The sequence below is a fragment of the Muntiacus reevesi genome, chromosome 11, assembly GCF_963930625.1.
Source record: "Muntiacus reevesi chromosome 11, mMunRee1.1, whole genome shotgun sequence".
NCBI classification, from domain to species: domain Eukaryota; kingdom Metazoa; phylum Chordata; class Mammalia; order Artiodactyla; family Cervidae; genus Muntiacus; species Muntiacus reevesi.
In genome coordinates this window covers 71,842,160-71,867,947 of record NC_089259.1, presented here as the reverse complement: position 1 = coordinate 71,867,947, position 25,788 = coordinate 71,842,160, and the positions used below count along the sequence as shown (strand labels likewise).

Genomic DNA, 25,788 nt, shown 5'->3' with positions numbered 1-25,788 from the left:
AGTCAGGTGACACATGCATCACCAGTGGCGGTGGCTCAGCTGCCTAGGCGGCTGGCTCCTCTGCGGCCCTGTGGACTGAAGCCCTCCAGGCTGCTCTGCCCATGGCATTTCCCAAGCCAAGAATACTGGAGTGGGTTACCATTTCCTTCTCTGGCGGATCTTTCTGATCTGACCCAGGGATCAAATCTGCATCTCCTGCATTGAGGGCGGATTCCTTACCACTGAGCCACCAGGAAAGGAGATTTAAAAAGTCATGTCATAATTTACTAAGCACAACTAAAAATATTCTCTAAGTTAGTCTTATCTTAGTGAATTATTCTTTTCAACCTTTAAAAATACCACCTAAGTGAACGGAGTTTATGATGATTCTGTAAAAAAAAAGAAAGTTAACAGCATATCCAATTATACTACTAATGTTTTAAGTGTGACCAAAAGAAGCTCTGGCTGCTGATAAAATGCATTTTTAAATGTTTTAGCCTAATTTCTAAAAATATTTTGTGGTACTGAATAACAAACTATAATAGTATGATAAACACATGTGCTTAATTTATAAACACAAATAAAACAGCACAAAATCACCTGGAGTTCATGATTTCTACTTCTACGGGCAGGTTTGTAAGTTAGACTACGCTTTGAAAACTACAGATTAAGAGGAAGATAAAACTGACAATTGTAAAGGAAACTAGAAAATTATTTCTCTATAGAGAAATGGTTTTGAAGATCAAGAGGTAAGAATTATATCTGCATTTCACAACATCTGTAATGTTTTGCTTTAAATGCAAAATCCACAATCACACTCATTTCCAACAGAATAAATGATACTCAAGTACTTGTGACTCTTCCTCTAAGATTCCACTAAAAAAAAAAAAAAAAAAAAAAAAAAAATATATATATATATATATATATATATACTCACTTTCTTCTGTAACATAATGATAAATTTATTTGTATACACACCTATTAAATTCCTGGCCAGTTCAGCAGCAATATCACAAATTTTTTTCCTCATGCTAGACTGTGTTTCCATTTGAATAATCATCAGTAGCTCACTCTTGATGGCAGTCTGAACATCAGTGGGAAGAGTTGGATAGACTTCATCAAATGCAGAGGACAAAAGACGTCTTAGGAGAACGGCAGCCATTTGTCTAGCCTATAAATAGATAACATTGTTAATGACCTGGTGTCTTACTGGAGAAAAAATTTCCAACAAACTACATTCACACTGCCATTGATATATTTCACTATTCTATTTTTACAGTTCATTTCAAAAGCATTTTGTTTAAAAAAAAGGTGAAATACATAAAAAATACAAAAATCTTTCTAATCACATTAGTCTTTTGTACAGAAAATGCCACAAAAAAGCTGTTTACAACTGAGGGAAAGTCCTGAGCATATTATACCTTGAATCTTGGTAATGATGAACCTGTCTTTAATTTCTATTTTTAATTTTCTCTTTGGAGAAAAGCAAATCTTAATATAAGTCAAAAACCCTTTAATAAGTCTTTTCTTATGTCTCTATCTGGCTCTCATTCCAGGATATAAGGTACCTTTCCTATTTAATCTTATGCTCCCAGCCTGGCCTATCTTACTATATTATTACCCTTTCATTAGCCTCTTAGATAAAATGCTATCAAATCCATTTGTCTTTATATTTCATTCATGCAAGTAAATATAACAAGTTCCCCACATCTAAAAAGTACTAACTAATCTCAGCATGTGTATTACTAACCCACTTTCAAATTTGTAAAATGTATTTAAATTTGGCATTTCCTACGTAATATTCCTTGATTACTAAAAGAAAGCTGAAACAAATGCTTTTAAAATTTCATCATAATAAGTCAGTAAACCACTGAAAATATTAAACTGAATTTTTCATCTTCTTTTTTTCTGGACGTGGGTACTCAAGATCACCGTAACAATTTTGATACGGTGACAACAAAAAGAAGCCATAAAAATAAAATTTGCCACTTTTTCCATTATCTGGATCTTACTTGAATCACTTCTGGCAGAGAGCAAAACTTAATTTATGCTCTACAAAGGATTCAGAGAGGTTGCTTTGCAGTGCTTAGTTGCTCAGTCATATTTAACTCTTTGCGACCCTATGGACTGTGGCCCGCCAGGCTCCTCTGTTCATGGGGATTGTCCAGGCAAGAATATTGGAGTGGGTAGCCATTCCCTTCACCAGGGGATCTTCCCAACCCAGGGATCGAACCCAGGTTTCCAGCACTGCAGGCAGATTCTTTACCATCCAAGCTACCAGGGAAGCCCACAGAAAAGTTAAACAATGGTTAAAATTAGTGCAATTCTTCACACACATACACTGACTTATGAAGGTTCTGAGGCTAGTTCATAAATCAAAGTAAGATCTAAAGAGGGTTCAAAATAGGTTTTTAAAGACAAAATTCAATAATTTTCACATTATTCTTGGCTTGAAACATTTCGCAGCTAACCTGCATCGATCTTCAAGAATGAAAACAGCCAACTATTTTAGAGATTTAAGTTACTTCTATGTTGTTCCTCACATTTGACATTTATTTTGAATTAAAGAAAAACAGTACGCTACAAAGGTGAAGAAGTGCCTTTATCACCTGTTCTAAAAAAATGAGGCACATTTATAGTGTTTCCTAAGTGTTTCTGGAAAGCACTAAATTGCCAGCTTAAATTGACTTACTAGAAGGCAGGTGTTAACACTATAAGAAGATGAGTGTGACTTCATTTCCATCATGTGTTAATTAATAGAAGCATTTTACATCTAATGTGACTGCTAGCAATAAAGTATCACTTTACAAAATTCTAATGCCATGTTTTTTACTTGGAGTAAGTTTTTTAGACTTGGGTATTTTGACGCCTTTTCCATGAGGGAGGCTATTCAATGAACATTCATTATATATAAGGATATTACTTTTGAGAAGATAAAGCTGGCTGCTAAACGAATAGAAGAGCAGTGACAAACTATAAATTTGAATTTAGTACAGAAGCTAGGTAATTTGCTAAAAGTCATGATTTTTAAAGGATTCTAATAAAGTATGTCCTTGTTCATACGCATCTGTAGCACAAATTCACCATCCAGAGATAGTTTAAGCATAAAAACTTCAAAAAGTATTTTTTCATTTGGCAACACATTAGAACACTGAACTCAATTTCCTCCTTTAGAATGAACTGTTCCTAGGAAGAAAAAATCTTATAGCTATTAAAAAATCACTTAAATTTAATAATTTCTATGTAATTATTTAAGAACCATTAATTTGAAAACATTCGGGATACACCATCTTACATGGAAAAAAAGAAATCCTCACTCTTAAGACAAGAGTATTTACAAAAATTATCATTCCAAGTAGCTTTTCACAACGAATTAAGTTCAGGGTTCTGGTAATGTCTATGCAGTAAACAACAGTTCGCATTACCCACTCTGACCACCATCTGATACCCAACTTGTTTGTAAAAAAAAAAGTCACATTTCTCAGGTATTAAAGAAGTACCTACCTCCTCAGCAGCTGCTGTATTTCTGATGGCTTGCAAAAGGAATGTGATCTTCGACTGGCCTGGGATATTCTCATAGGTTTCCTACATGAAAAGGAAAAACATTAAAGGTTAGAATATAATGTTAGAAAACTTCATGAGTATACCAGTGAAAGGAAATGACAAGGAAGAGCAGCAAAGATTCATGCATGATGAGTCTACCAATCTAGGTCTGGTGTGAAAGTTTTCTCCTGGGACAGAACATACTTTGGACAGGCCAAGAAAGGGAAGATATCAAATAAGTGACTTAATTAAGATCCTTTCCACCCTTCTTAAATAGATTTTTCTGATGTACAGGATCTTAGGGTCCTCTGATTAATAAAACTCAAGGCCTGGGAGGGGGTTCAGGATGGGGGACACATGTACACCCATGGCTGATTCATGACAATGTATGGCAAAAACCACCACAATATTGTAAAGTAATTAGCCTCCAATTAAAATAAATAAGTTAATTAAAAGGAAAAAAACAAAACAAAACAAAAACTCTAGGCCTAAGAGAACCAAAAACTTGATCAATGGGACTTGGGATACCATGCTGCAAAGTTAAGTGCTCACTCAATATCCTCTTCCATCATGGAAAACTGCTTATTTTGTCAACATTGTTTTGATCAGATGATGTAGAACTGGTTCAAATTACTTATTATAACCACCAGAGAAATAAGCTCAGATGACGCAAGTCAGAGAAAGGATAAGTATTCAAATTCTTTATGCTACGTTTTCTTTCAAGCAAGGATTATACTGAAACCATTTTATATACATAAACAAAAGGTCAGGAGAAAGTTGGCCTGAAAACTTAGTATCATTTCATTAGTATCACTTTAATAGATCTAGAAATCTAGGTTTTGTAACTCAGGACACTTCTTCCCTTTTCCGTTTATAACATAAATAATGAGAGCGAACTGTTAAAACAGTTCAAAACAAAACAAAACCTGACACCAATTAAAAGGTAGATTGTTAGATTGGATCAAAATATAAGACCTAAGTATATGATGCCTACAGAAGTAAACTGAAGAGAGGTATAGATTCATGCGGACTTCCCTGGTGGCTCAGTGGTAAAAGAATTCACCTGCTCATGTGGGAGATGCAGGTTCAATCCCTGGGTCGGGAAGATCCCCTAGAGAAGGAAATGGCAAGCCTCTCCAGTATTCTTGCCTGGGAAATCCCCATGGACAGAGAAGCCTGGCGGGTTACAATTCATGGGGTTGCAAAGAGTTGGACATGACTTGGCGACTGAACAACAAATAGATTCATGTGCATGCAAATAATGTGGGAAAGAAATCATTCTTTTAATTGGAAAACACTTGGAATTGTTTTCCCCAAGAAGTCTCTTAGTAAATATTCTATTCTCATCTGTCCACTTTAAGGGTATAACATGTAGATAACACATTAATTTCTCCGCAGTCTAAATTTAAAGAGCTGGCCTGCACTTTAACAGCTTCTGTGCCCCATAATTTACCTAGTTTCTTTCTAGTCAGAAGTGATGAAGACCAGGAAAGGAAAACTGGACTTCTCTGAATCCACATCTCCCATTTGTCTAGTGCTCTGTGGTACCCTGGGATATTGACAGATAAGGAAGTAAAGGCTCAGAAGTTAAACAACTGGCTCAACATCACAGACAATAAATAGTGGAAAGAACTCTGGTCTTCTGAGACTAACCATACCCCGAATCTCCCCGACACTGAATGCTCTCTCTGGGTTTCACCTCTGGAGCCCGACTGTGCAAAAAAACCAGTGCCATTCAGTTTTCAAACTTCTCAAACATATCTGAATTTGGGGAAGAACACATTTTGAGGAAAAGACAATACAAAATCTTCTGATAACCTCAAGTTCCTCTCTAGTACATAAACATATAAGAACATAACACTGCTGAAAACTGTGACCAAAAGCATTCATGGCTGAGGAGAAAAGAGGGTCTGGATTTATCCAGAAATGAGGTAATACATGTAAAGGTATTTTCATTTAAACAAACTCTCACAGTACAATAAAAATATCTTCCTGTTCCTTGCACTAGCTTAGCCCCTGTTGCCCTGTAGATGCTATAAACATTTAACTTTTCAGTGGTCTAAATCAAGTTCTGGGGAAAAAATATTCTTCACTAAGAGACCATGCTCAGAAAACTTATTAAACTCTATCCCATAACAAATTAGAAGTCGACTAGATGAGAGTTTAGTGTGACCCCTGACTCCTGAAAGAGGGTTCTCCCCATTTGATATGTTTCAGTGTGGCAATCCGGATCTAATATTACATTTATACCACAACATTGTCAGGATAGTTTGGCAGCCGAGAAGTCAAAAGAGTAACTTTTTCTTAGCCTAAGTAGACGGAGTTCCACAAAGATAGAAATGGTATCACTTTTTGGTTGTATTCCCAGCACTGAGCAGGTTAGAGTACAGCAAATACAAGGAATTTTTCTAATAATATTCCTAGCACCAGCCCGGGCAGGTTCAATGAAATGTGAGCAGTGTCACCATAATAAAAGTTCAATTCCATTTGATACCATCAAAAACAATCACACAATGTAAAGCAGACCTCATCTAACCCTCCCAAAGGAGAAATGCTAATATGCACTCATCTCACTCATTCCATACATATTTATGGCAAGCCTACCTTGTATATGGGCTTCCCTGGTAGGCTCAGATGGTAAATAATCTACCTGCAATGTCGGAGACCTGGGTTCAATCCCTGGGTCAGGAAGATCCCCTGGAGAAGGAAATGGCACCCCACTCCAGTATTCTTGCCTGGGAAATCCCATGAACAGATGAGGCTGGTGGGCTACAATCTACAGGGTCATAAAGAGTCAGACATAACTGAGTGACTAACACTTTCACATACCTTGTACATGGAAATGTAAAGAGAGGACAATCAACTTTTATCTAATGAACACTCTGGTTCAGGTAAAATTTATAATACACTGCCCTCCTCTAAATCTCATCAATGAAGTGTCGTACTAGAATCAATGAAGAATAGAAGTCATTGGGAACAACTGAGAATATAAAATCCATGCATATATGATTAGTGAAATACTCAAGCTTATGTTACAGAAAAATGTCTAGTAATGAATGCCATGGACATTCAACTTACTGAATTTTGGGACTTAGGGGAATTTAAATCATTTCTTCATACCAGAAACATTTTTTTGTAAAGCTAAAGAGTAAGATTTAATAGAAATAAAGCCTAACAAGTGCTTTGTACAATGGAAAAAGCTTTAACTTTTAAAAGTTCCGAAGCCATTCAATGATTTCAATATATAACAATAAGTTTTCAAATGTACTTGACTTCATATGTGAAGTCAAAACAAGCCACCATAGTCAACAGTTTGGTACTTATGTGTCAACTAAGTATTTTTATTTTGACTGAGTAAATTACACAAATACTTACTGAGCCCATGCCAGTTCTTTAGTTAAGAAACAATTTTGTATTTGCTGTGGTGTGTATGTGTGTGCTCCATCGCTTCAGTAATGTCCGACTCTTTGCGACCCCATGGGTTATAGCTTGCCAGGCTCCTCTGTCCATGGAATTTTTCAGGCTATAATACTGGAGTGGGTTGCCATTTCTTTATCCAGGGGATCTTCCCCACTCAGGGATCAAACTGGTGTCTCCTGTACTGCAGGTGGATTCTTTACCTGCTGAACCACCGGGGAAGCCCGAGGGCTTCCGGGTTACATTATAACAAACTGTAATATTCAGTTTTATTTAGTTTGAGTAGTTATAAAAGGTTCACTTTGGAAGGCAAAAAAGAGAAGAAGGTGGTATTAAGGTATCATTTCATGCAGACATTTCTGTTTCAAATATTTTGCTTTACTAAGGAGCTCTATCTACAGATGAGTTTAGTGCTATATTACATAGTGCCAGGGAGCTTCCTCTCAAACATTTACCTTTTCTGTCAAATTAAGAAAATTGTGTATTATAGTACTTTACATGTTAACACAGTCCCAGGATAGACAATGAAAGGAAAAATATAGTATCTGTATGTTTTCACTGAGAATAAAGAGACTGAGAGCGTAACAGTACTTATTTTCAATTGTTCTTGATGAGAAAATGTGCTGAATGCTGCTAACTATCCCCAAAGTGATGGGAGAGATAAAAGATTTACAACAGGCACCAATTGGAATTCAAGCTGAACCAGACATTGGTATTTAGTTCAATAGAAGAGAGATTCCCCACTAGGCTTGACAATAGAGACTTAAGCAACTGGAGGGAAGAGGGAGAATTAAACTAGCTTACTAATTACAATGCTGTTCTGCTTTGCAACACATGGAAATTTCTATTATGGGTTGGGATTAAGAACTTATTTTGGTGAAAAATTACCTCTAGAGTTAGCAGACAGCATTAAAACGTTTTTATAGGATCATCACATCCCACTGGTATCAGTGCACAGTGATGCAACTAACAAATGCATATCACTTCTGAGGAAAAGAGAACTTTTAAGTACTATACAAGTAAACCTGGCAAAAGTCTGAAAAGACAGTATACATGTACTGCTATGTACAGCACTGTTTTTACCAGCAGGACACTGGAAACTTCAACGTTCATTCATAGGAGGTTGGCTGAGTAAGGCATCCATAGCTGCTTTAAAAAACAAAACATAATCCTCTAACGGGGCAATGTGAAGACAGACTGAGTAAAAAATTCCAAGCTGGGCAATAGGACGCATATTATAAACCCATTCATGTAAAAATAAATGCATACAGATATACACGTAAAGGTATTTTGCAAGGAAGATGCATACAACACTTAAAAGTGGTTACTTTTGGGGAATGGGATAAAAAACTATTTGCAATTTGAATTTTTTACCCTGAGTATGCATCACGTGTATAATAAGTGCATCAAAAGTCATTAGGATAAAGTTAACCATAGTTTAAACTGATTTTCATACAGCACTGAACTTCCAGAGTATTTACCTCAGGGATCATAAAACCACTAAGTGTAACCAGCAGATCCTCTACCTAGTTAAAGTAGGAATGATGCTGTAATTTTAAAAATAACTATAAAATTTCCTGAGTCCTGAAAAGGACTTCATTAGCTGTGTAAAAATAAATGTTTGCTCTATAAGAATATGTGGCTGAACATCCCTCATTGAATCTTTTTCTTTTCCTTCACTGAATCTTATAAAAATCTTTAATCACGTGGTGACAAAGAACTCCGTATGTAATCAAGTCTGAGGATAGGATCTGATAACGCACTTCATAGAAACAGGAAAGTTTCTGCCCTTCCCTTGACATGTCTCAAATCGCATCTCAACACACTCGAACAACAGTCTTCCACAGAATCAAGTGTGCCTTACCGCTACCTGATAAATGAACTTGCAGATACATTTCAAACACTGTCTCTTGAAACTTTATCCACAGCTCCACATTTTGGAGGTCAGGAGCCAAAAAGATGGTTAAAAAAAAAATTCAGGTTAGACTGGGTGAAATTAAAAAAGCCTTAAACATGTGGCACTGGCCGAGATAGACAACGGAAGTCCGAGGATACCCCATTTAAGAGACCACAAGTCTCTAGAGACCACAGAAAATTTATCTGAAGGATGAGCAAAGTTAAGGTGCAAGCTGCTTAGAAAGAAATCCTAAAGGCAACTTCGCAAAAACTTGTGTGTGTGTGGGGGGGGTGGGGGCGGTGGAGAGAGGAATGAAAATCCGGCTTCTGATATTAGGAACTGGACTGAGAAAGAGGACAAGATGGAAATAGGTGGAAAGAAGACGAGGCACACAATTCAGTAGGAGGGATCGGGGAAGGGAGGGACGGACGGTGGTGTGAAGAGTTGAGGGGCAGGAGAAGAAGAGCAGGGGTGATGGTTCAGGGAGCAGCCAGCGTTTGGGGGGGGGACCAAAGGGCTTGGGCAGGGTGGAGACCGCAGCTGGAAGGGCGGGGGAGGCTCCCAGCCGGAGAAAAGCGGGAAAAGGGCGAGGGGAACCGAGGGGCCCGCCCCACACCTCACATCCCTCCCCGCCGCCCGGCTTCCCCATCTGGGCGGGGGCAGCGTGTCAGCAGCGGCCGCACGTGTGTGCGAGCGGCGGCGGGGAGGTAACTGGCGCCGGGCGCCGCGGCTGCAAGGGCCGGAAGGGCCTGGGGGCACCGCAGGGAGCCGCGGGCCGCCTCACACGTGGGCTGCGCGGCCGCCGCCCGCCCGCCCGGCCCGGCCTGCGCCGCCGCCGCCGCGGCGGACCGGCCGAGGCCCGGGCGGGCGGCGTCGGGGGGCAAGGTCGGCGCGCCGGCCCAGGGCGCCGAGAGTCGGGGGCGGCGCGCTGTTACCTCTGCCTGTTTCCGGACCACATTGTCGGGGCTGAGCAGGTTTCCCAGGAGCAGGTAGAACTGTTGCTGCTCCGCCGCGGCCGCCGCCATTGCGCTAGGCGTGAGAGAGAGAGAGAGAAGGAGGGAGGGGAGACAGGAGCCGTGAGGCGCGCTGGCGGGCCGGCGGGAGGGGCGGGGGCGGGCCCTGCGCGGGGACCGGCACCAGCAGCGGCGCGGGACTGAGGTGGGGGGCGGGGGGGCGGGGCGGCGGGAAAGGGCGGGGCAAAGGGGAAAGGGGAGGACGGGGCGGGGTCTCGTGACCCCTCACCCCCGCCGCGGCCGTCGGCGCCAGCGTCCCATTGGCCCTGAACGCCGGGCGGGGGGGCGGAGCCGAGGCCGCCTCCTCGGGGGCCGCGCCGATTGGCCACGCACCCTGCAGCGCCGTCACTGGCAGCGCGCTGCCGGCCGCCCGGCTGGGCGCGGGGCGGGAAGGGGGCGGGGCCTTGGCGGCCCAGCTGTGGTCGCGGCTGTGTCGCGGGGAAAGCGGGAGGAGCCGGTGGGCCAGCCTGCCGGGCTGCGAGGGGGCGTGAGACCAGGCTGGGGAGGAGGGGCCAGCTCCAGAGCGCGGGAGATTTCCGCGCCGCAGGCGGGCGGGTCTCCTCCCCCTTGCTGTCCGCCAGCCCCTCTCTGCGACCCCAGCAGCGCCCCCAGCCCCTGGGACCCTAGGTTAGACCCCCACTTCCTCAGCCACCCCCGCCCCAGAGGGAGAGACTGGGTTTCAAAATCCACCTCCTACTTCCATTGCACCCCGAGGTCCACAGATCCCTTCGTCAGTCAGACCTTCCGATCTTCCCCGGGGCTGTGACTCAGGCCGCCCCTTCCTCCCGCCACGCTCACCGGTGACTCATGCCTTGGGCTTGCCCGGAAGAGGGGTTACTCAGCCCCGGGCCCTGCCGCGAGGCCTCCCCTCCTCCCCTAGCCCGTTGTCCTGAGATAGCCACGTAGCACACTTTCCTCCCCCTCTTATCACCCCAGGATCCTAGACTATTCCTTTGATTTCCTTGTTTTGGGGTCACATTTCTTGCAATCAGTTCAGTTCAGTCGCTCAGTCGTGTCCGACTCTTTGCGACCCCAAGGACTGCAGCACACCAGGCTTCCCTGCCCATCACCAACTCCCGGAGCTTACTCAAACTCTTGTCCATTGAGTCGGTGATGTCATTCTTTCAATGACTGGGGTAAATTAAGACCCCATCCCCTTTCCTGAAGAAAGACTGGCTTGTAGTGATCTTTCATTAAGTGCTTGGTTCACACCAGTCCTTAAGAGCTCAGAGACCTGGTTTCAGTTTGAAGTTCACTAATCGAACCGGGGTCTCCCACATTCCAGGCAGATGCTTTAATCTCTGAGCGGCTAGGGAAGTCCAATCCACAGATACTGGGCTTCCTTGGTGATTCAGACTGTGGAGAATCTGCCTGCGATGCAGGAGATGCAGGTTCTGTTCCTGGGTCAGAAAGATCCCCTGGAGAAGGGAATGGCTACCCTCTTTCCAGTATTCTTGCCTGGAGAATTAATGGACAGAGGAGCCTGGTGGACTATAGTCCATGGGGCCGGAAAGAGTGGGACAGGACTGAGGAACTAACACTTTCACTTCACTCAATGAATAATACCCCCAATCTGCCTTCACTGGAGCTGCCAAAGGCTGAGGGAGTAGTAGTGTTCCAATCAAAGGGCACTTCTGCTGAGCTCCTACTGTGTCCAATGCATTGGGCTAAAGGTGACAGTGAGGAAAGTAACAATTCATTTTTGCCTCAAGAAGACACATTTGTAGTGAGAAGGTTCCACATGGAGTACATAGAGATGACTACACTTCTAGCTGCTCAAAGTATTTCTTTAGGGGATTTAATTTTCTGTTGACTATTCTGTTGAGGTTCTAGTCTTTGAAAGTCTTCAAACATTTGCTTTTCAGTGAATGATAAACCTTGGCTGTACATTTAGAGTCTAGACCACTGTGTCCAGAATCTGGGCCAAGGCTTGGGTGCTGTGTTTAGTTGCTCAGTCGAGCCTGACTCTTTGTGAATCCATGGACTGTTGCCCGCCAGACAAGAATAATGGAGGAGTTGCCATGCCCTCTTCCAGGTGATCTTCCCAACCCAGGTGTCCCACTTTGCAGTCAGATTCTTTTATCAGTTGAGCTGCCAGGGATCCACATGAAACTATGATTGCTGGCCAAGATATTTTTTTAAAGAATTCTGATTGATTCAAGGAGAAAACTCCCTTAGAAAGTTTTATCTCTAACTGTGATGGTATTGTCTGTAAGAAGATTGCCAACCTAACTTTGTACAATTGATGTTTCTTAGATGTGACAATTTGTTATTCTTACAACACGTTATTTCTTCAAAGACAAACCATTGTGTACATTAATTTGGGGTAGGTTTTGGGTTTTGCTTTTTGCAGTGGACATGTCTGGATTCTGAGGAGGCTTAATAACCTCACCCAAGGTTTATTAGGATTTGGGGAATTACATATTACAACAATCACTTTTAATGACTAGGTTACCTATGAAGTAAGTGAATTACCTACAGTCTTGCTCAGAGTATGGCCTGATCTAACACCTGCTGTAGTATGTGTTTTTATAGGCAATGACTCTATAGATTACATATATTTAATAACTCTCAAATAATAGAAATTCCAACCTAAGCCTAGGGCTCCCTTAGTGGCTCAGCAGTAAAGAATCCACCTTCCAGAGTAGGTGATTCAGGAGATGTGGGTTTGATCCCTGGGTTGGGAAGATCCCCTGGAGGAGGAAATGGCAACCCACTCCAGTGTTCTTGCCTGGAGAATCCCTTGGATAGAGGAGCCTGGTGGGCTACAGTCCATGGGATTGCAAAGAGTTGGACGTGACTGAGTGACTAAACCACAACCTAAGTCTACAGATTTGTCAAAATAGGAAGTTTGATGAGGCAAAAAAGCATAAAATTATTTCAGGCTAGAAACAACACAAGTTAGTATTAGTGGTCACATCAACTGCTAGAATATGGGATGACAGCCCATCTTTATTTTAATATTGTAAGTATTTAATCAAAAGAGAAGGAGCAGATTTTTAAGGGTAATGAATAAGGAGAGTCCCAAATGGGAGAAATTCCTATAACCTTGGGGGTAGGTAACAGACTTCCTAACAGTTGAGACCAGTTTTGGCATCTAGAGAACCTACTAGGTGGATAGATTGCAGGACCTACTGTCCTCTCAGCAGCAGGACTGCCTGCCACCTTAGAAGAGTTTGTAATGCTCAGCTTTCTAGGAATTTACTGCACTGGAACCAGTTTCCCATGGAGATAATATAGTTTGTTTTTTGAGTATTATCTCCCCATAAGAAAATAGCTCAGATATTGTATAAAGGCAGTCCACAATAATAGAGATTTATTTCCCAAGGAGATTAGATGGTTTAAGGTAAAGAACCTTGAACTTCAGTTGAACGGGTTTGGGTCTTTAGCCTCTTACTAGTCATGTGAAGTTCAGTGAGCACTTAATGTCTTTAAAGCTCAATGTCTCATCTATAAAAAGGAATAAGGTATGATATTACTAATCACAAAAGTTCTAACATTATAATTGGGAATGAAATGGAGAAGCAGAAAACTTTTTCAGTCTTACTTGCAATTGGTTGGCATTGCTTTGGGCTGATTAACTGGGAAAACTGCCAGCTCTTGATGCTTATTGTCTTAGTGAAAGTGAAAGTTGCTCAGTCGTGTCTGACTCTTTGCAACCCCATGGACTGTATAGTCTGGAATTCTCCAGACCTCTATTAAATTCTGGAGGCATAGTTGCTTAGGGCCTTTACAACTCCCTGTAAAAGACGGTGAGGTGGGAAAAATGGAAAGCTGCAAGTTTCTGTCAGCTGGGACCTGACATCTAGGTAGCTGAGGATATTTGAAGTTTGTGAGAAGGCATTGCGCTGACTGGCCATCAGTCTGTTTATAAAGCTACGGGAGGCAAAGGAGAGCCTCAGAGTCCTCTCTGGCTGCTGCCCTTGGTTTCCTGGGCTTCCACGTGGATGAGCCTGTCCTAGAAATGGCAGGAGGCTGGACAAATGAAGCTTATAAAACTTCTGTGAAAGCTCCTGTCAGCTGTGGTAGAATGTGGTCTTGTCTGTCATTTTTGGTTCATTAGGTGCTGAATGTAAATAAAATAAGATTCTCCCGAATGAACAATTTGTAATTTTTTAAAAGTTGCTGCAGGACTCCAAAAGAACCTCAGTTACCTATCCTGGTAGTTGTAAGCACATGGGCTTTCTGTATCATGACTTACTGTGAGAGTCAATTTGGATGATGTAAATGGAGGTATTATCATCTGTTACTGTACACAGGTTTAAGGTGATGATATTGTTTACAGATGTTTGTATTTTATTAATAGCTAACATAATAACATAACGTAATAAAAAAAAGTTGGCTATGTTTCCTCATCTGTAAAATGGGAGTAATACTTCTTCATAGGAGTGTTGTAAAAGCTAGGATAACATTTGTAAATGTACATAGTGTGGCATCTGTATCATATTTACTTGGCAGTTGCAGCCATCATTAGTTAGATAGATTTGGGTATTAAATAATAAACAGGCCTTAAACAATTACTTTTAAAGCTACATATGATATAAATGTGTAATCACATTTTTGTGTGTTTAAAATATTGTTTCTATTAGTCTTTCAATTATATGAATTAAAATAGCACGTGGATGAATCAAAGAATAGTTAGTAGACACTTGGCTGATAAATAAGATTTCTAACTCCATTACTGATGTTATCAATTGCCTAGATGAGAGCAAGCAGAAAAAGTTGAGAGCTATTGAAGAGCTATTTACTGAAAATAAAAAATGCTGAACAGTTCACATTTCTTCTGCTGCTCTTTATCAAAATGTTCAAGCCCCTCTCTGAAGCAGTTAGTTTCAGTCAGAGCATGCCAGCCAGGGGTGAGTGAAACCTGATTCCCAAGGGCACTGAACACAATAGGCCCTCAGCAAATTGCTGAATTGAACACACACAGGGGAAATTTAGACTCTCTCTCATAGCTTTATATATGAAATTCACTGTATGTCTGCAGGTGGTTGATTCATTTTAGGAAGGCAGTAGAATTTGGAGGCTAGGCTTACAGGCTCCAGAGCCAGCCAGAAAGAGACTTCACAACTCACATGCTGCTTGATCTTACCCAAGTTAATTAACTTTTCTTAGCCCCAGTTTCCTCTTCCATGAAATCGAGATAACAGAAGTAACTTTCACAATGTTTTAAAATACTTGTCATAGTGCCTGGCACAGAGCAAATGCTTAAAAAATCTTAGAAATCATTACCAATGCAGATTCAGTCAGTTCAGTCACTCAGTCATATCCGACTCTTTGTGACCCCATGGATGCCAGGCTTCCCTATCCATCACCAACTCCCAGAGTTTACTGAAACTCATGTCCATCGAGTCGGTGATGCCATCCAACCATCTCATCCTTTGTCATCCCCTTCTCCTCCCGTCTTCAATGTTTCCCAGCATCAGGAAGGGTCTTTTCAAATGAGTCAGCTCTTCGCATCAGGTGGCCAAAGTATTGGAGTTTCAGCTTCAGCATCAGTCTTTCCAATGAATATTCAGGACTGATTTCCTTTAGTTAGACTGGTTTAATCTCCTTGCTGTCCAAGGGACTCTCAAGAGTCTTCTCCAACACCACAGTTTAAAGCATCAATTCTTCGGTGCTCAGCTTTCTTTATAGTCCAACTCTCATATCCATACATGACTACTGAAAAAACCATATCTTTGACTAGACGGATCTTTGTTGGCAAAGTAATGTCTCTGCTTTTTAATATGCTGTCTAGGTTGGTCACAGCTTTTCTTCCAAGGAGCAAGCATCTTTTAATTTTATGGCTGCAGTCACCATCTGCAGTGATTTTGAAGCCCCCCAAAATAAAGTCTGTCACTCTTTCCATTGTTTCCCCATCTATTTGCCATGAAATGATTCAACCAGATGCTATGATCTTAGTTTTCTGAATGTTGAGTTTTAAGCCAACTTTTTCACTTTCCTCTTTCACTTTCATCAAGAAACTCTTTAGTTTTCACTTTCTGCCATAAGGGTGGTGTCATCTGCATATCTGAGGTTATTGATATTCCTCCTGGCAATCTTGATTCCAGCTTGTGCTTCATCCAGCCCAGCATTTCACATGATACACTCCGCGTATAAGTTAAATAAGCAGGGTGACAATATGAAGCCTTGACGTACTCCTTTCCTGATTTGGAACCAGTCTGTTTTTCCATGCAGTCTGTTGAACCAATGCAGATTGGAACCTCCAAATTTTGTAAATTTAATTCTGATTGTACCACCTGTTAGGTTATTATATTTTTATGCTACTAAATATAAGCAATGGATAATAATTGTGGTTAAGAAAGAAATTTTAGGTTTGATTTGGTCATCATAGAGGATTTCAAGGCTAATTTTCAGCTTTAAATACTACTGTTGCACTGTCCAATGTGGTAGCCATTAGTGACTATGGCTGTTAATCATCTGAAAAGTGGCTAGATTTCATTAAGTTGTGCTTTAAGTATAAATTTCAGAGACTCAGTAGGAAATTAAGAATAACATGAATTTGAGAAAAACTCTGGGAGATAGTGAAAGCCAGGGAAGCCTGGTGTGCTGTAGTCCATGGGGTTGCAAAGAGTTGGACATGACTTGTACTGAACAACAACAGAGAATAATAATCTTGTATTAGTCATGTGTAGAAATGATATTATATTGGGTTAAATAAAATATATGTATTAATTAACTATAATTATTAGCTAAATAATAAGTAAATAAATTTGGCTTTTTTTTCTTTTTAATAATATGTGGCTCCTAGAAACTTTTTAAATTTACATATGTTATTTGCATTTGTTCACATTATATTTTTATTGGACAGTGCTTTCCCAGAGAATAAAATAATAGAACTAACTCAGGTGTCCTGAGTACTTTGTTCACTTAGATTTAGGAACTCAAATGAATACCAGTTACCTTATAGTGCTCTCCGTTGCTTCCAGTCTCCTGGACTTGATTCTCAGGGATTTGCAGACATGGTGCAGTACTTTCTGAGCAGTGTTCCTTGCCGAGGAATCTCCTTTCCCTGCTGGTTTGACAATAAATGGATTGGTGAACCTTTAGAAGGTAAGTGAGACTCCAGATTTAATCCTGTGGAATAAACCATTATGGGTTAAATCAAGGACTGGTTAAGAGATGGGGGGGGGGGTGTGGAAGACTATCTTTTATTATTTAGATATTATTTTCATTTAAATGTAGTAAATGGATTTTAAAACCATCACTTGCTGCATTCTAATACCTGAGACAAAAATGTACTTAGCACAATAGTTTAGTGTTTAATGTTGTTCCTTAGAACACAAATAGCTTAAAAGTAAAAGAATAGAAAAAGATATACATGTAAACAGTATCCAAAAGAGGGCTAAAATGGCTATATTAATGTTAGAGAAAATAAATTTTAAAATGAAATTGTTATCAGAGACAAAGAAGGACACTTTATTATGATAAAAGTGTTAATCAGTCCAGAAGACTTAATGATTATAAACATATGTACCTATCCATAGAGCCCCAAAATATATGAAGTAAAGCTTTAATGAACTGAAGAGAGAAATTCAATAAAATAGTTGGAGACTTCAATTTCTACTTTGATTAATGAATTGGACCGCTAGGCAGAAAAGCAAGAACAAATAGAAGACCTAACAGATATCTATCTGTAGCACTCCATCCAATGACAGCAGAATACACATTCTTCTCAAGTGCATGGGGAACATTCTCCAGGATTGATCATATGTTAGACCATAAAACAAGCTTCGGTGGGTTTAAAAGGATTGGAGTCATGTGAAGTATGTTCTCCATCCACAGTAAAATGATATTAGAGATCAAGAACAAAGGAAATTCACAAATAAGTAGAAATTAATCATCCCACTCCTAAATCCCACTCTTGAAGAAGAGGTCACAGGGGAAATTAGAAAGTGCCGAGATGGAGGAAAATGAAAACATAAGATACCAAAACTTATGGGATACAATGGAAACAATTCTCATAGGAAAATTCAGAGTTGTAAGGATCTTCATTAAAAAGGAAGAGAGATCTCCAATCAATAATCTAATTCCTCTGAAACTAGGAGAAGGGCAAACTAAACCCAAAGTAAGAAGAAGAAATAAAAAGAAAGGAAATAAATGAAATAGAGAATAAAAAAACAATATAGAAAAAAATTGTTATTCTTTGAAAAGTCAAAAAATCGACAAACTTTGGACTTGGTTGACCAAGAAAAGAAGATTCAAGTTACTAAAATTAGAAATAAAAAAAAGAGGGAATTCCTTTGTGGTACAGTGGTTAAGACTTAGCGCTTCCACTGCAGTGGCCCAGGTTTAGCCCCTGGTCAGGGAACTAAGATCCCTCAGTCCTCATGGCACAGCCCCCCAAAATAAAATAAGACAAGAGGGGATCACTATTAACCTTTCAGAAATAAAGAGAATTATAAGGGAATACTATGAGGAATCATATGCTAGTAAATTAAATAACCTAAATAAAATGGAGAAATTCTTAGAAAATCTCAACTTTGAAAGTGAATTCAAGAAGAAGTAGAAAATCTGAATAGAAAAGAGATTGATAAAAAGAAAAAAAATGAAAAGAGATTGAGTTGATAATTTAAAAAAACTTTTCACAGAATTCCAGTACTTGCTGTAAATTCTACCAAACATTCGAAGAAGAGTTAGCTCCAGTCCTTCTTAAACTCAAAAAACAGGAATGTAGTGAACACTTACTTACTCTATGAGGCTAATGTTAACCTGATATCAAAACTAAAGACAGATAGCTCAGGAGAACCACTTACCGATATAAATATTGATGCGAAAATTCTCAACAAAATCCAAACAAAGTAAATCCAGCAACATACAAATAAGATTATATACTATTACCAAGTGAGTTTATCCCAGGAATGCCAGGTTGGTATAACATAAGGAAATCAATCAATGTAATATATCATAGTAATAGAATGAAGTAAAAAGATCACATTGTCTCTCAGTGATGCAGAAAAAGCCTTTGACAGAATCCCACACCCTTTCAAAATAAAAAACACTCAACAAACTAGGAAAAGAAAGAAACATCATTAAACTGATAATATCCATTGATGAAAACCCCACAAAATCAATGCTTTCTCCCTGACATCAAGAATAAGATAAGAATCCATTCTCATCATTTCTATTTTTCATTGTACTGGAGATGCATATATGACATGATCTTGTATGGAAAAAAATCCAGATGAATCCACAAAAATGCTATTAGAACTCAGTGAGGTTGCAGGACACAAGCTCAATATAGAAAGATCAATTACATTGCTATAAACTAGCAATGACCAATCAAAACAATTAAATTAAGGAAATCCCATTTGATGCTGAATAACAGCGTCAAAAATAATACACTCAGGAGCAAATTTAATGAAAGAGTAAGAGTTGTACACTGAAAATTATAAAACATAGCTAAAAGAAATTTATGAAGAGCTAAATAAATGCAAATACAATCCATGTGCATGAATTGAAGACTTAATATTAAGATGGCAGTATTCCTCAAATTAGATTTAAGACAGTAACTTTTAAAATTTCAACTTCTTTTTTTTTTTTTCTTTTTCAGAAAAGGACAAGCTGGTCCTAAAATTCATATGAGTTGCAAGAGACTACAAAATAGCCAAAACATCTTGAACAAAACAAAAGTTGGAGGACTCACACCTTGATTGTAAAGCTTACCATAAAGCTACAATTATCAAACCACAGCAGTACTGGCATAAGGATAGGCATATATAGATCAATGAAATTGAATGGAGAATCTAGAAATATATGATACATTTGAGGTCAGTTAATTTTTGACAAGGGTGCTATGATGTTTCGATTTGACTAGGCAATGAAGCCCAGTTGTTTGGTCAAACCCTAGTCTAGATGTTGCTGGGAAGGTATTGTGGATGTGAGTAACATTTACAATAGTTGATCTAGGTAAAGCAGATTACCCTCAATAGGTGAGTGGGTCTCATTCAAACAGTGGAAGGCCTTGATAGCAAAGGCACGTTTACAGAAGACGAAGCAATTCTGCTTCAAGACGGCAACATAGGAAAACTTGCTAGCTTGCTCTGCAAAGTTCAGGCTCTAGATTACAAAATCAACTTTTATCTGAATTTCCACCTGTTGGCCTGCCCTACGATTTCAGACAGGCCTGGCCTGACAATCATGGTAGCTAATTCCTTAAGATAAATCTCTCTATAATGTATGCTAATGGTTCTCTGGAGAATGGGGATATATACAGGTGCCAAGACCACTCAGTGTGAAAGAACACTCTTTTTTAACAAAGATTGCTGGTACAACTTGATATTATCTTTTGCAGGATATCTACAGGAAAAGAATGAAGTTGGACTGCTATCTTGCACAGTGTGTAGACCTCAAAATGAAGCACAGATCTAAATGTGGGAGCTAAAACTATGACATTCTTGGAAGAAAACATGAGATTAAATCTTCATGGCCTTGAATTAAGCATTGGTTTCTTAGATGTGACACGAAAATCACAAAAAGACAAAGAAAAAAACAGATACAACTTTTGCGCTTGCAAGGAAACCATCAAGAGAAGGAAAAGACAATCCATAGAATGGGAGAAATATTTGCACCATATAGCTGTTAAGGGACTTGCATGAGAATGTATAAAGAACTATACAAATCTATAGCCAAAAAAACCCCTCCCAAACTAATACATGAGCAGAATATTTGAATAGACACTCCACCAAAGAAGATACATGAATACAGATAGATTTAAGTACATTAAAAGATGATCAACATCATTAATTATTAGGGAAATGTATAATGAGGTACCATTTCATAGCCACAAGGATGACTATAATAAAAAAGACAATAGCAAGTTCTGGAGGAAAGATTGGTGTAGAAATTGGAACCACATACACTGTGGATGGGAATGTAAAATGGAGCAGTCAATTTGGAAAACAGTTTGACAGTCCTTTAAAGGTTAAACATAGAATTACTATATGACTCAGCAATTCTACTGAAGTATATCCTTGAGAGAAATGGAAATGTATATCTACACAAAACTTGTACGTGGATGGTCATAGCAAAATTATTCATAATAGCCAAAAAGAATTAACAATCCAAACGTCCATCAACTGATGAATAGATAAAATGTTGCTTGTCTACACAATGAGATATTATTTGGCAATTAAAAAAAATGAAATACTGACACAGTGTACAACATGGAAGAACCTTTAAAACAGTATCAGTGAAAGAAACCTAATGTTAAAAGTCACATATTTTTTTGGTTACATGGTTATGAAATTTCCAGAACCAGCAAATTCAGAGAGGCCAAACGTGGACTAGTGGTTGCCAGGAGCCTGGAGGTGGAGGGCTGAGTGAGAGAGGAGGGGAGGGAACGTGGAGTGACTGGTAATGGGTGTGGGCTTTCTTTGGGGGAGTGAAATGTTCTGCAATGTGATTGTGGTGATGGATGTGAAACTCTTGTAAATATACTAAACACTCAACTGTACACTTTGAAAGACTGAACTTAATGGTATATGAGTTATATCTCAATAAAGCAGATACTTTAAACAATGCTTTTCCTTAGAGCTGAAGGAAATGGACACAGATCTCACTGATTTTTTTCTTCCAATTTTTTTCACAATATATGTAACTCTGTTCAGAATATATGGATAACATTCATAACCCTCAAACCTGAGCACTCCTGAACCAATATCTTGGGGAAAGAAGAATGGGGAGATTCAGATGAGATTCAGTCTGTATATTTTCTTCTCCATTTACTTGCTGCTATGGCAAATATATTACAGTTTGGACACAAAGACATATACATTTTAGCTCACATATTATGATGCTGTACAGAGTGGAGTATTAATTGTGACATCAATTCACATCTCAAATTTGCATCCACTGGAAGGATAGGTTTTTACCAGTCTACAGTTAACAAGGAAGAAGTGAAAAAAAACTTCATAAAAAGTTCATATTCCTCCATCCTACTAACTCTATGCGTAGTACCTCTTCATAGCATATTTTACTATATTAATATTTATTTAACACACATTTCACTTGTGCATTTATTTAGCAAATGCTTTATGGCAACCTTCTCTGCAGTAGGTACTGCTAGGCTGTGGGGATTCAGTGGTGAGCAAGTGAATCTTCACGGAGTACATAATATTTTTAAAGAAGTCAGACAATAAAGAAAACTGAGTAGATAATTTCTTATTGTGACAAGTGAGAAGAAGGGGATAATGGGATCAAGAATGACTGGGGTGGAGCTGAATCTCCACCCAAAGGACACAGTCTTCTGAGGGGAGGTGACGTTTGAGCTGAGACTTGAATGATGAGGAGACAAGGGAAGAAATGGGGGAAAATTCTCTTAAGCCAGGGAAAGGGCAAGTACAAAAGCTTTGAGGTAAAAAAAAAGACTATGGTGTATTCCAACAAGGAAAGAAGGGTGCAGTTAGAGGGGAGTCAGCTGCGTAGAGAAAGGACTGGGAGCTAAGCAAGGACCAGATGACCACAGGCATTGTGATGGTTCAGTGCTGTGACTTATTTTAAGTGGAACGGGAAGCCAGTGGGTTAAATAAGGGGTACGACTGCAAAACAGTTTCAAAAGATTGTTCTGGCTATTATGTAGAGGCAAGTGAGGAAGCTGGGGAACATTAGGAGGTCATTGTTGTACTCGAGGTCAGAGAAGGTGGTGGCTTGGAATACTTTTCTTATGAAATAGGGCAGGAGGTAGGATGCAGAGGCAGATCCAAGTTTAATGGAACCTGAAATATATACAAGCTGAGGACCTCTGTAAGAAAAATGAAAACCCAAACATAAAATGTGGTGCCTTGCAAGGGTCTTATGCATGTGCAAGGCATGGCAGATGAAACCTCACAAGCTTTATGGTGGATCCTTTTCTGATGAGGATGAGATGGAGGAATCAAGCTAATCAAGCATGCCTAGGTTTGGGGTCTGAGAACCGGTGATGCCATTTAGATGAAGATCTGTTAGGGGTAAGGTCTGGAGAGAAGAAAACAAGTGTTGGGTTTTGTTCATGGTGAATTTGAGATGCCACTAGGCACCTGGGTGATAATGTTCAGCAAGTAGTTGGATAGAAAGGCCAGGTGATCAGGAGGGCAGAGCTGGAAATACCAACTTCAGCCATCACATTCGTGGCATTTAAAGCTGTGGAAGGTGGGTGACATTGCCTGGGGAAGAGGGAAGAGGGCCAAGGACTCAGCCTTGAGACATCCTAACACAGGATGGAGGCAGGAGGTTTCTAATTCGTACATAACACACATATCATCGTCAGAGGGAACTGGCACAGTGAACATGTCCCCTTATATTCTAATTTCCTTTGATCTGCTTGCCAGGGCTGTTTTAACATCTAGGAATCCACTAGGGTGAAAGTAAAGATAGTTGAAGGAATGTTAAAGAAAATGTCAATTGCACAGCATTTTATTTGAGGGATTTTTTAAAAAAGATTTTGTTTGGTGTGGACCATTTTTAAAGTCTTTACTGAATTTGTTGCAATATTGTTTCTGTTTTGGTTTTTTGGCCCTTGAGGCATGTGGGATCTAGTTTCCTGACCAGGGATCGAACTGGTGCACCCGCTGCATTGGAAGGTGAAGTCTTAACCACTGACCATGAGGGAAGTCCCCCTATTTTTATTTTTCAAATTTCAGGAGATGTAGTAGTGGTGGTAGTGCTGAGGAAATACTATTTTCTCTAAATCTTCAATTATCAGCCTTCCTACAATCTCATCTACTTCTCTACCTCTCTTAGAAACCTTGCTTTAACAAAATGGAATTAAAATGATCATTTAAAGAAATTAGATCAAATCAAAACTAAGATGTTAAATGCTATTCTTTTCCCACCTCAATCTAAGCTGTTATCTATATTTTGTTTACACTTAAGTTTTTGCTTGATCATCAGAGCTAATAGTCCAGGTCCTTTTAAAGAGCATAGAAAGTAAATGGGAAGATTCAGGAAGGTGTTCTAATGTCTATCTGCCATGTCAGGAACAGTGACATTGAAACCGTGTGATAAGAATGCTTGTGTTAGATGTGGAAAACAGACTTTTGGCCTCTGTGGGAGAAGGCAAGGGTGGGATGATTTGAGAGAATAGCACTGAAACATGCATATTACCATATGTGAAATAGATCGCCAGTCCCGGTTCGATGCATGAGACAGGGTGCTCAGGGCTGGAGCACTGGGATGACCCTGAGGGATGGGATGGGGAGGGAGGTGGGAGGGGGTTCAGGATGGGGAACACATGTACACCCATGGCTGATTCATGTCAATGTAGGGCAAAAACCACTACAATAGTGTAAAGTAATTAGCCTCCAATTAAAATAAATAAATTAATTAAAAAAAAGAATGCTTATTACATGAATTCACCTCTACCACAGCCCAAATATTTCCTCTTAAATCCTAACTACAGATAAAAAATCTTGATAGAACTCAGTTTAAGGTGGGAATATTGGTATTTATATCTAAACACCCATCATTATAAAGGGATTTTGTTATATGTTACAATTTAGGCTTGTTATAATAAGTTACATTTGTGTGTGTGTGTGTGTGTGTGTATGTATATATAATTTGTTGTTCATTTCAGTGGCTCAGTCATGTGTAACTCTTTGTGGCCCCATGGACTGTAGCCCATCAGTCTCCTCTGTCCATGGGATTTCCCAAGCAAGAATACTGGAGTGGGTTTGTCATTTCCTTCTCCAGGGGATCTTCCCAACCCAGGGACTGAACCTGTGTCTCCTGCATTGGCAAGCTGATTCTTTACCACTGAGCCCCTTGGAAAGCTTATATATATATATATGCACATACATATATGAGAATGTGTATATATATATATATATATATTTAAATTGGGAAAGGAGTACATCAAGGCTGTATATTGTCACCTTGCTTATTTAACTTATATGCAGAGGACATCATGTGAAATGCCAGGCTAGATGAAGCACAAGCTGAAATCAAGATTGCCGGGAGAAATATTGATAACCTCAGATATGCAGATGACACCACCCTTATGGCAGAAAGCGAAAAAGAAGTAAAGAGCCTCTTGATGAAAGTGAAAGAGGAGAGTGAAAAAGCTGGTTTGAAACTCAATATTCAAGAAACGAAGATCATGGCATCTGGTCCCATCACTTCATGGCAAATAGATGGGGAAACAATGGAAACAGAGACAGACCTTATTTTCTTGGGCTCCCCAAATCACTGCAGATGCTAACTGCAGCCGTGAAATTAAAAGACGCTGACTCTTTGGAAGAAAACCTATGATCAACCTAGACAGCATATTAAAAAGCAGAGAGATCACTTTGCCAACAAAGGTCCATCCAGTCAAAGCTATGATTTTTCCAGTGGTCATGTATGCATGTGAGAGTTGGACCATAAGGAAGGCTGAGCACCAAAGAATTGATGCTTTTGAACTGTGGTGTTGGAGAACACTCTTGAGAGTCCCTTGGACTGCAAGGAGATCCAACCAGTCAATCTTAAAGGAGATCAGTCCTGAAAATTCATTGGAAGGACTGATGCTGAAGCTGAAGCCCCAATACTTTGGCTGCCTGATGCAAAGAACTGACTCATTGGAAAAGACCCTGAAGCTGGAAAACATTGAAGGCAGGAGGAGAAGGGGACGGCAGAGAATGAGGTGGTTGGATGGCATCACTGACTTGAAGGATATGAGTTTGAGCAAGCTCTGAAAATTGGCGATGGATAGGGAAGCCTGGAGTGCTGCAGTCCATGGGGTTACAAAGAGGTGGACATGACTGCATCTGAATTGAACTGAACTGATATATAACTTCATATGGTGATAGGTTATGAGACATATTAAACCAAGGTAAGGAGATAGAAAGTAAAAGAAAGAGGCACTGTTTTCAACAGGGTGATCAGGGAGAACCTTTCTGAAGAGGTGACGTTTTAGCACCCAAGAATGGGTTGCTTCATGGAAATTAATTTTCAGAAGAAGAAACGTTATTTAAAAGATTCATA

At 39.8% G+C, this 25,788-nt stretch overlaps 1 protein-coding gene and 1 long non-coding RNA gene across 2 annotated transcripts in view; one reads left to right on the top strand and one right to left on the bottom strand.

Annotated features, from left to right (window-relative positions):
* IPO5 (importin 5) overlaps positions 1-9,951 on the bottom strand; it is a 38,543-nt gene extending 28,592 nt beyond the window's left edge. The window contains exons 1-3 of the mRNA XM_065902431.1: positions 9,772-9,951; positions 3,484-3,564; positions 958-1,150 (exon numbers count right to left, since the gene is read on the bottom strand). Of these exons, the coding sequence (XP_065758503.1) occupies positions 958-1,150; positions 3,484-3,564; positions 9,772-9,861 (364 nt within the window). The 5' untranslated portion in view covers positions 9,862-9,951. The remainder of the gene's footprint in view (positions 1-957; positions 1,151-3,483; positions 3,565-9,771) is intronic.
* Positions 9,481-24,002, top strand: LOC136144521 (uncharacterized). Its single transcript, XR_010658561.1, has 4 exons — positions 9,481-9,825; positions 16,782-16,905; positions 19,406-19,622; positions 20,147-24,002. It is a non-coding gene; the product is annotated as an uncharacterized lncRNA (long non-coding RNA).
* The last annotated feature ends 1,786 nt before the right edge of the window (positions 24,003-25,788 follow it).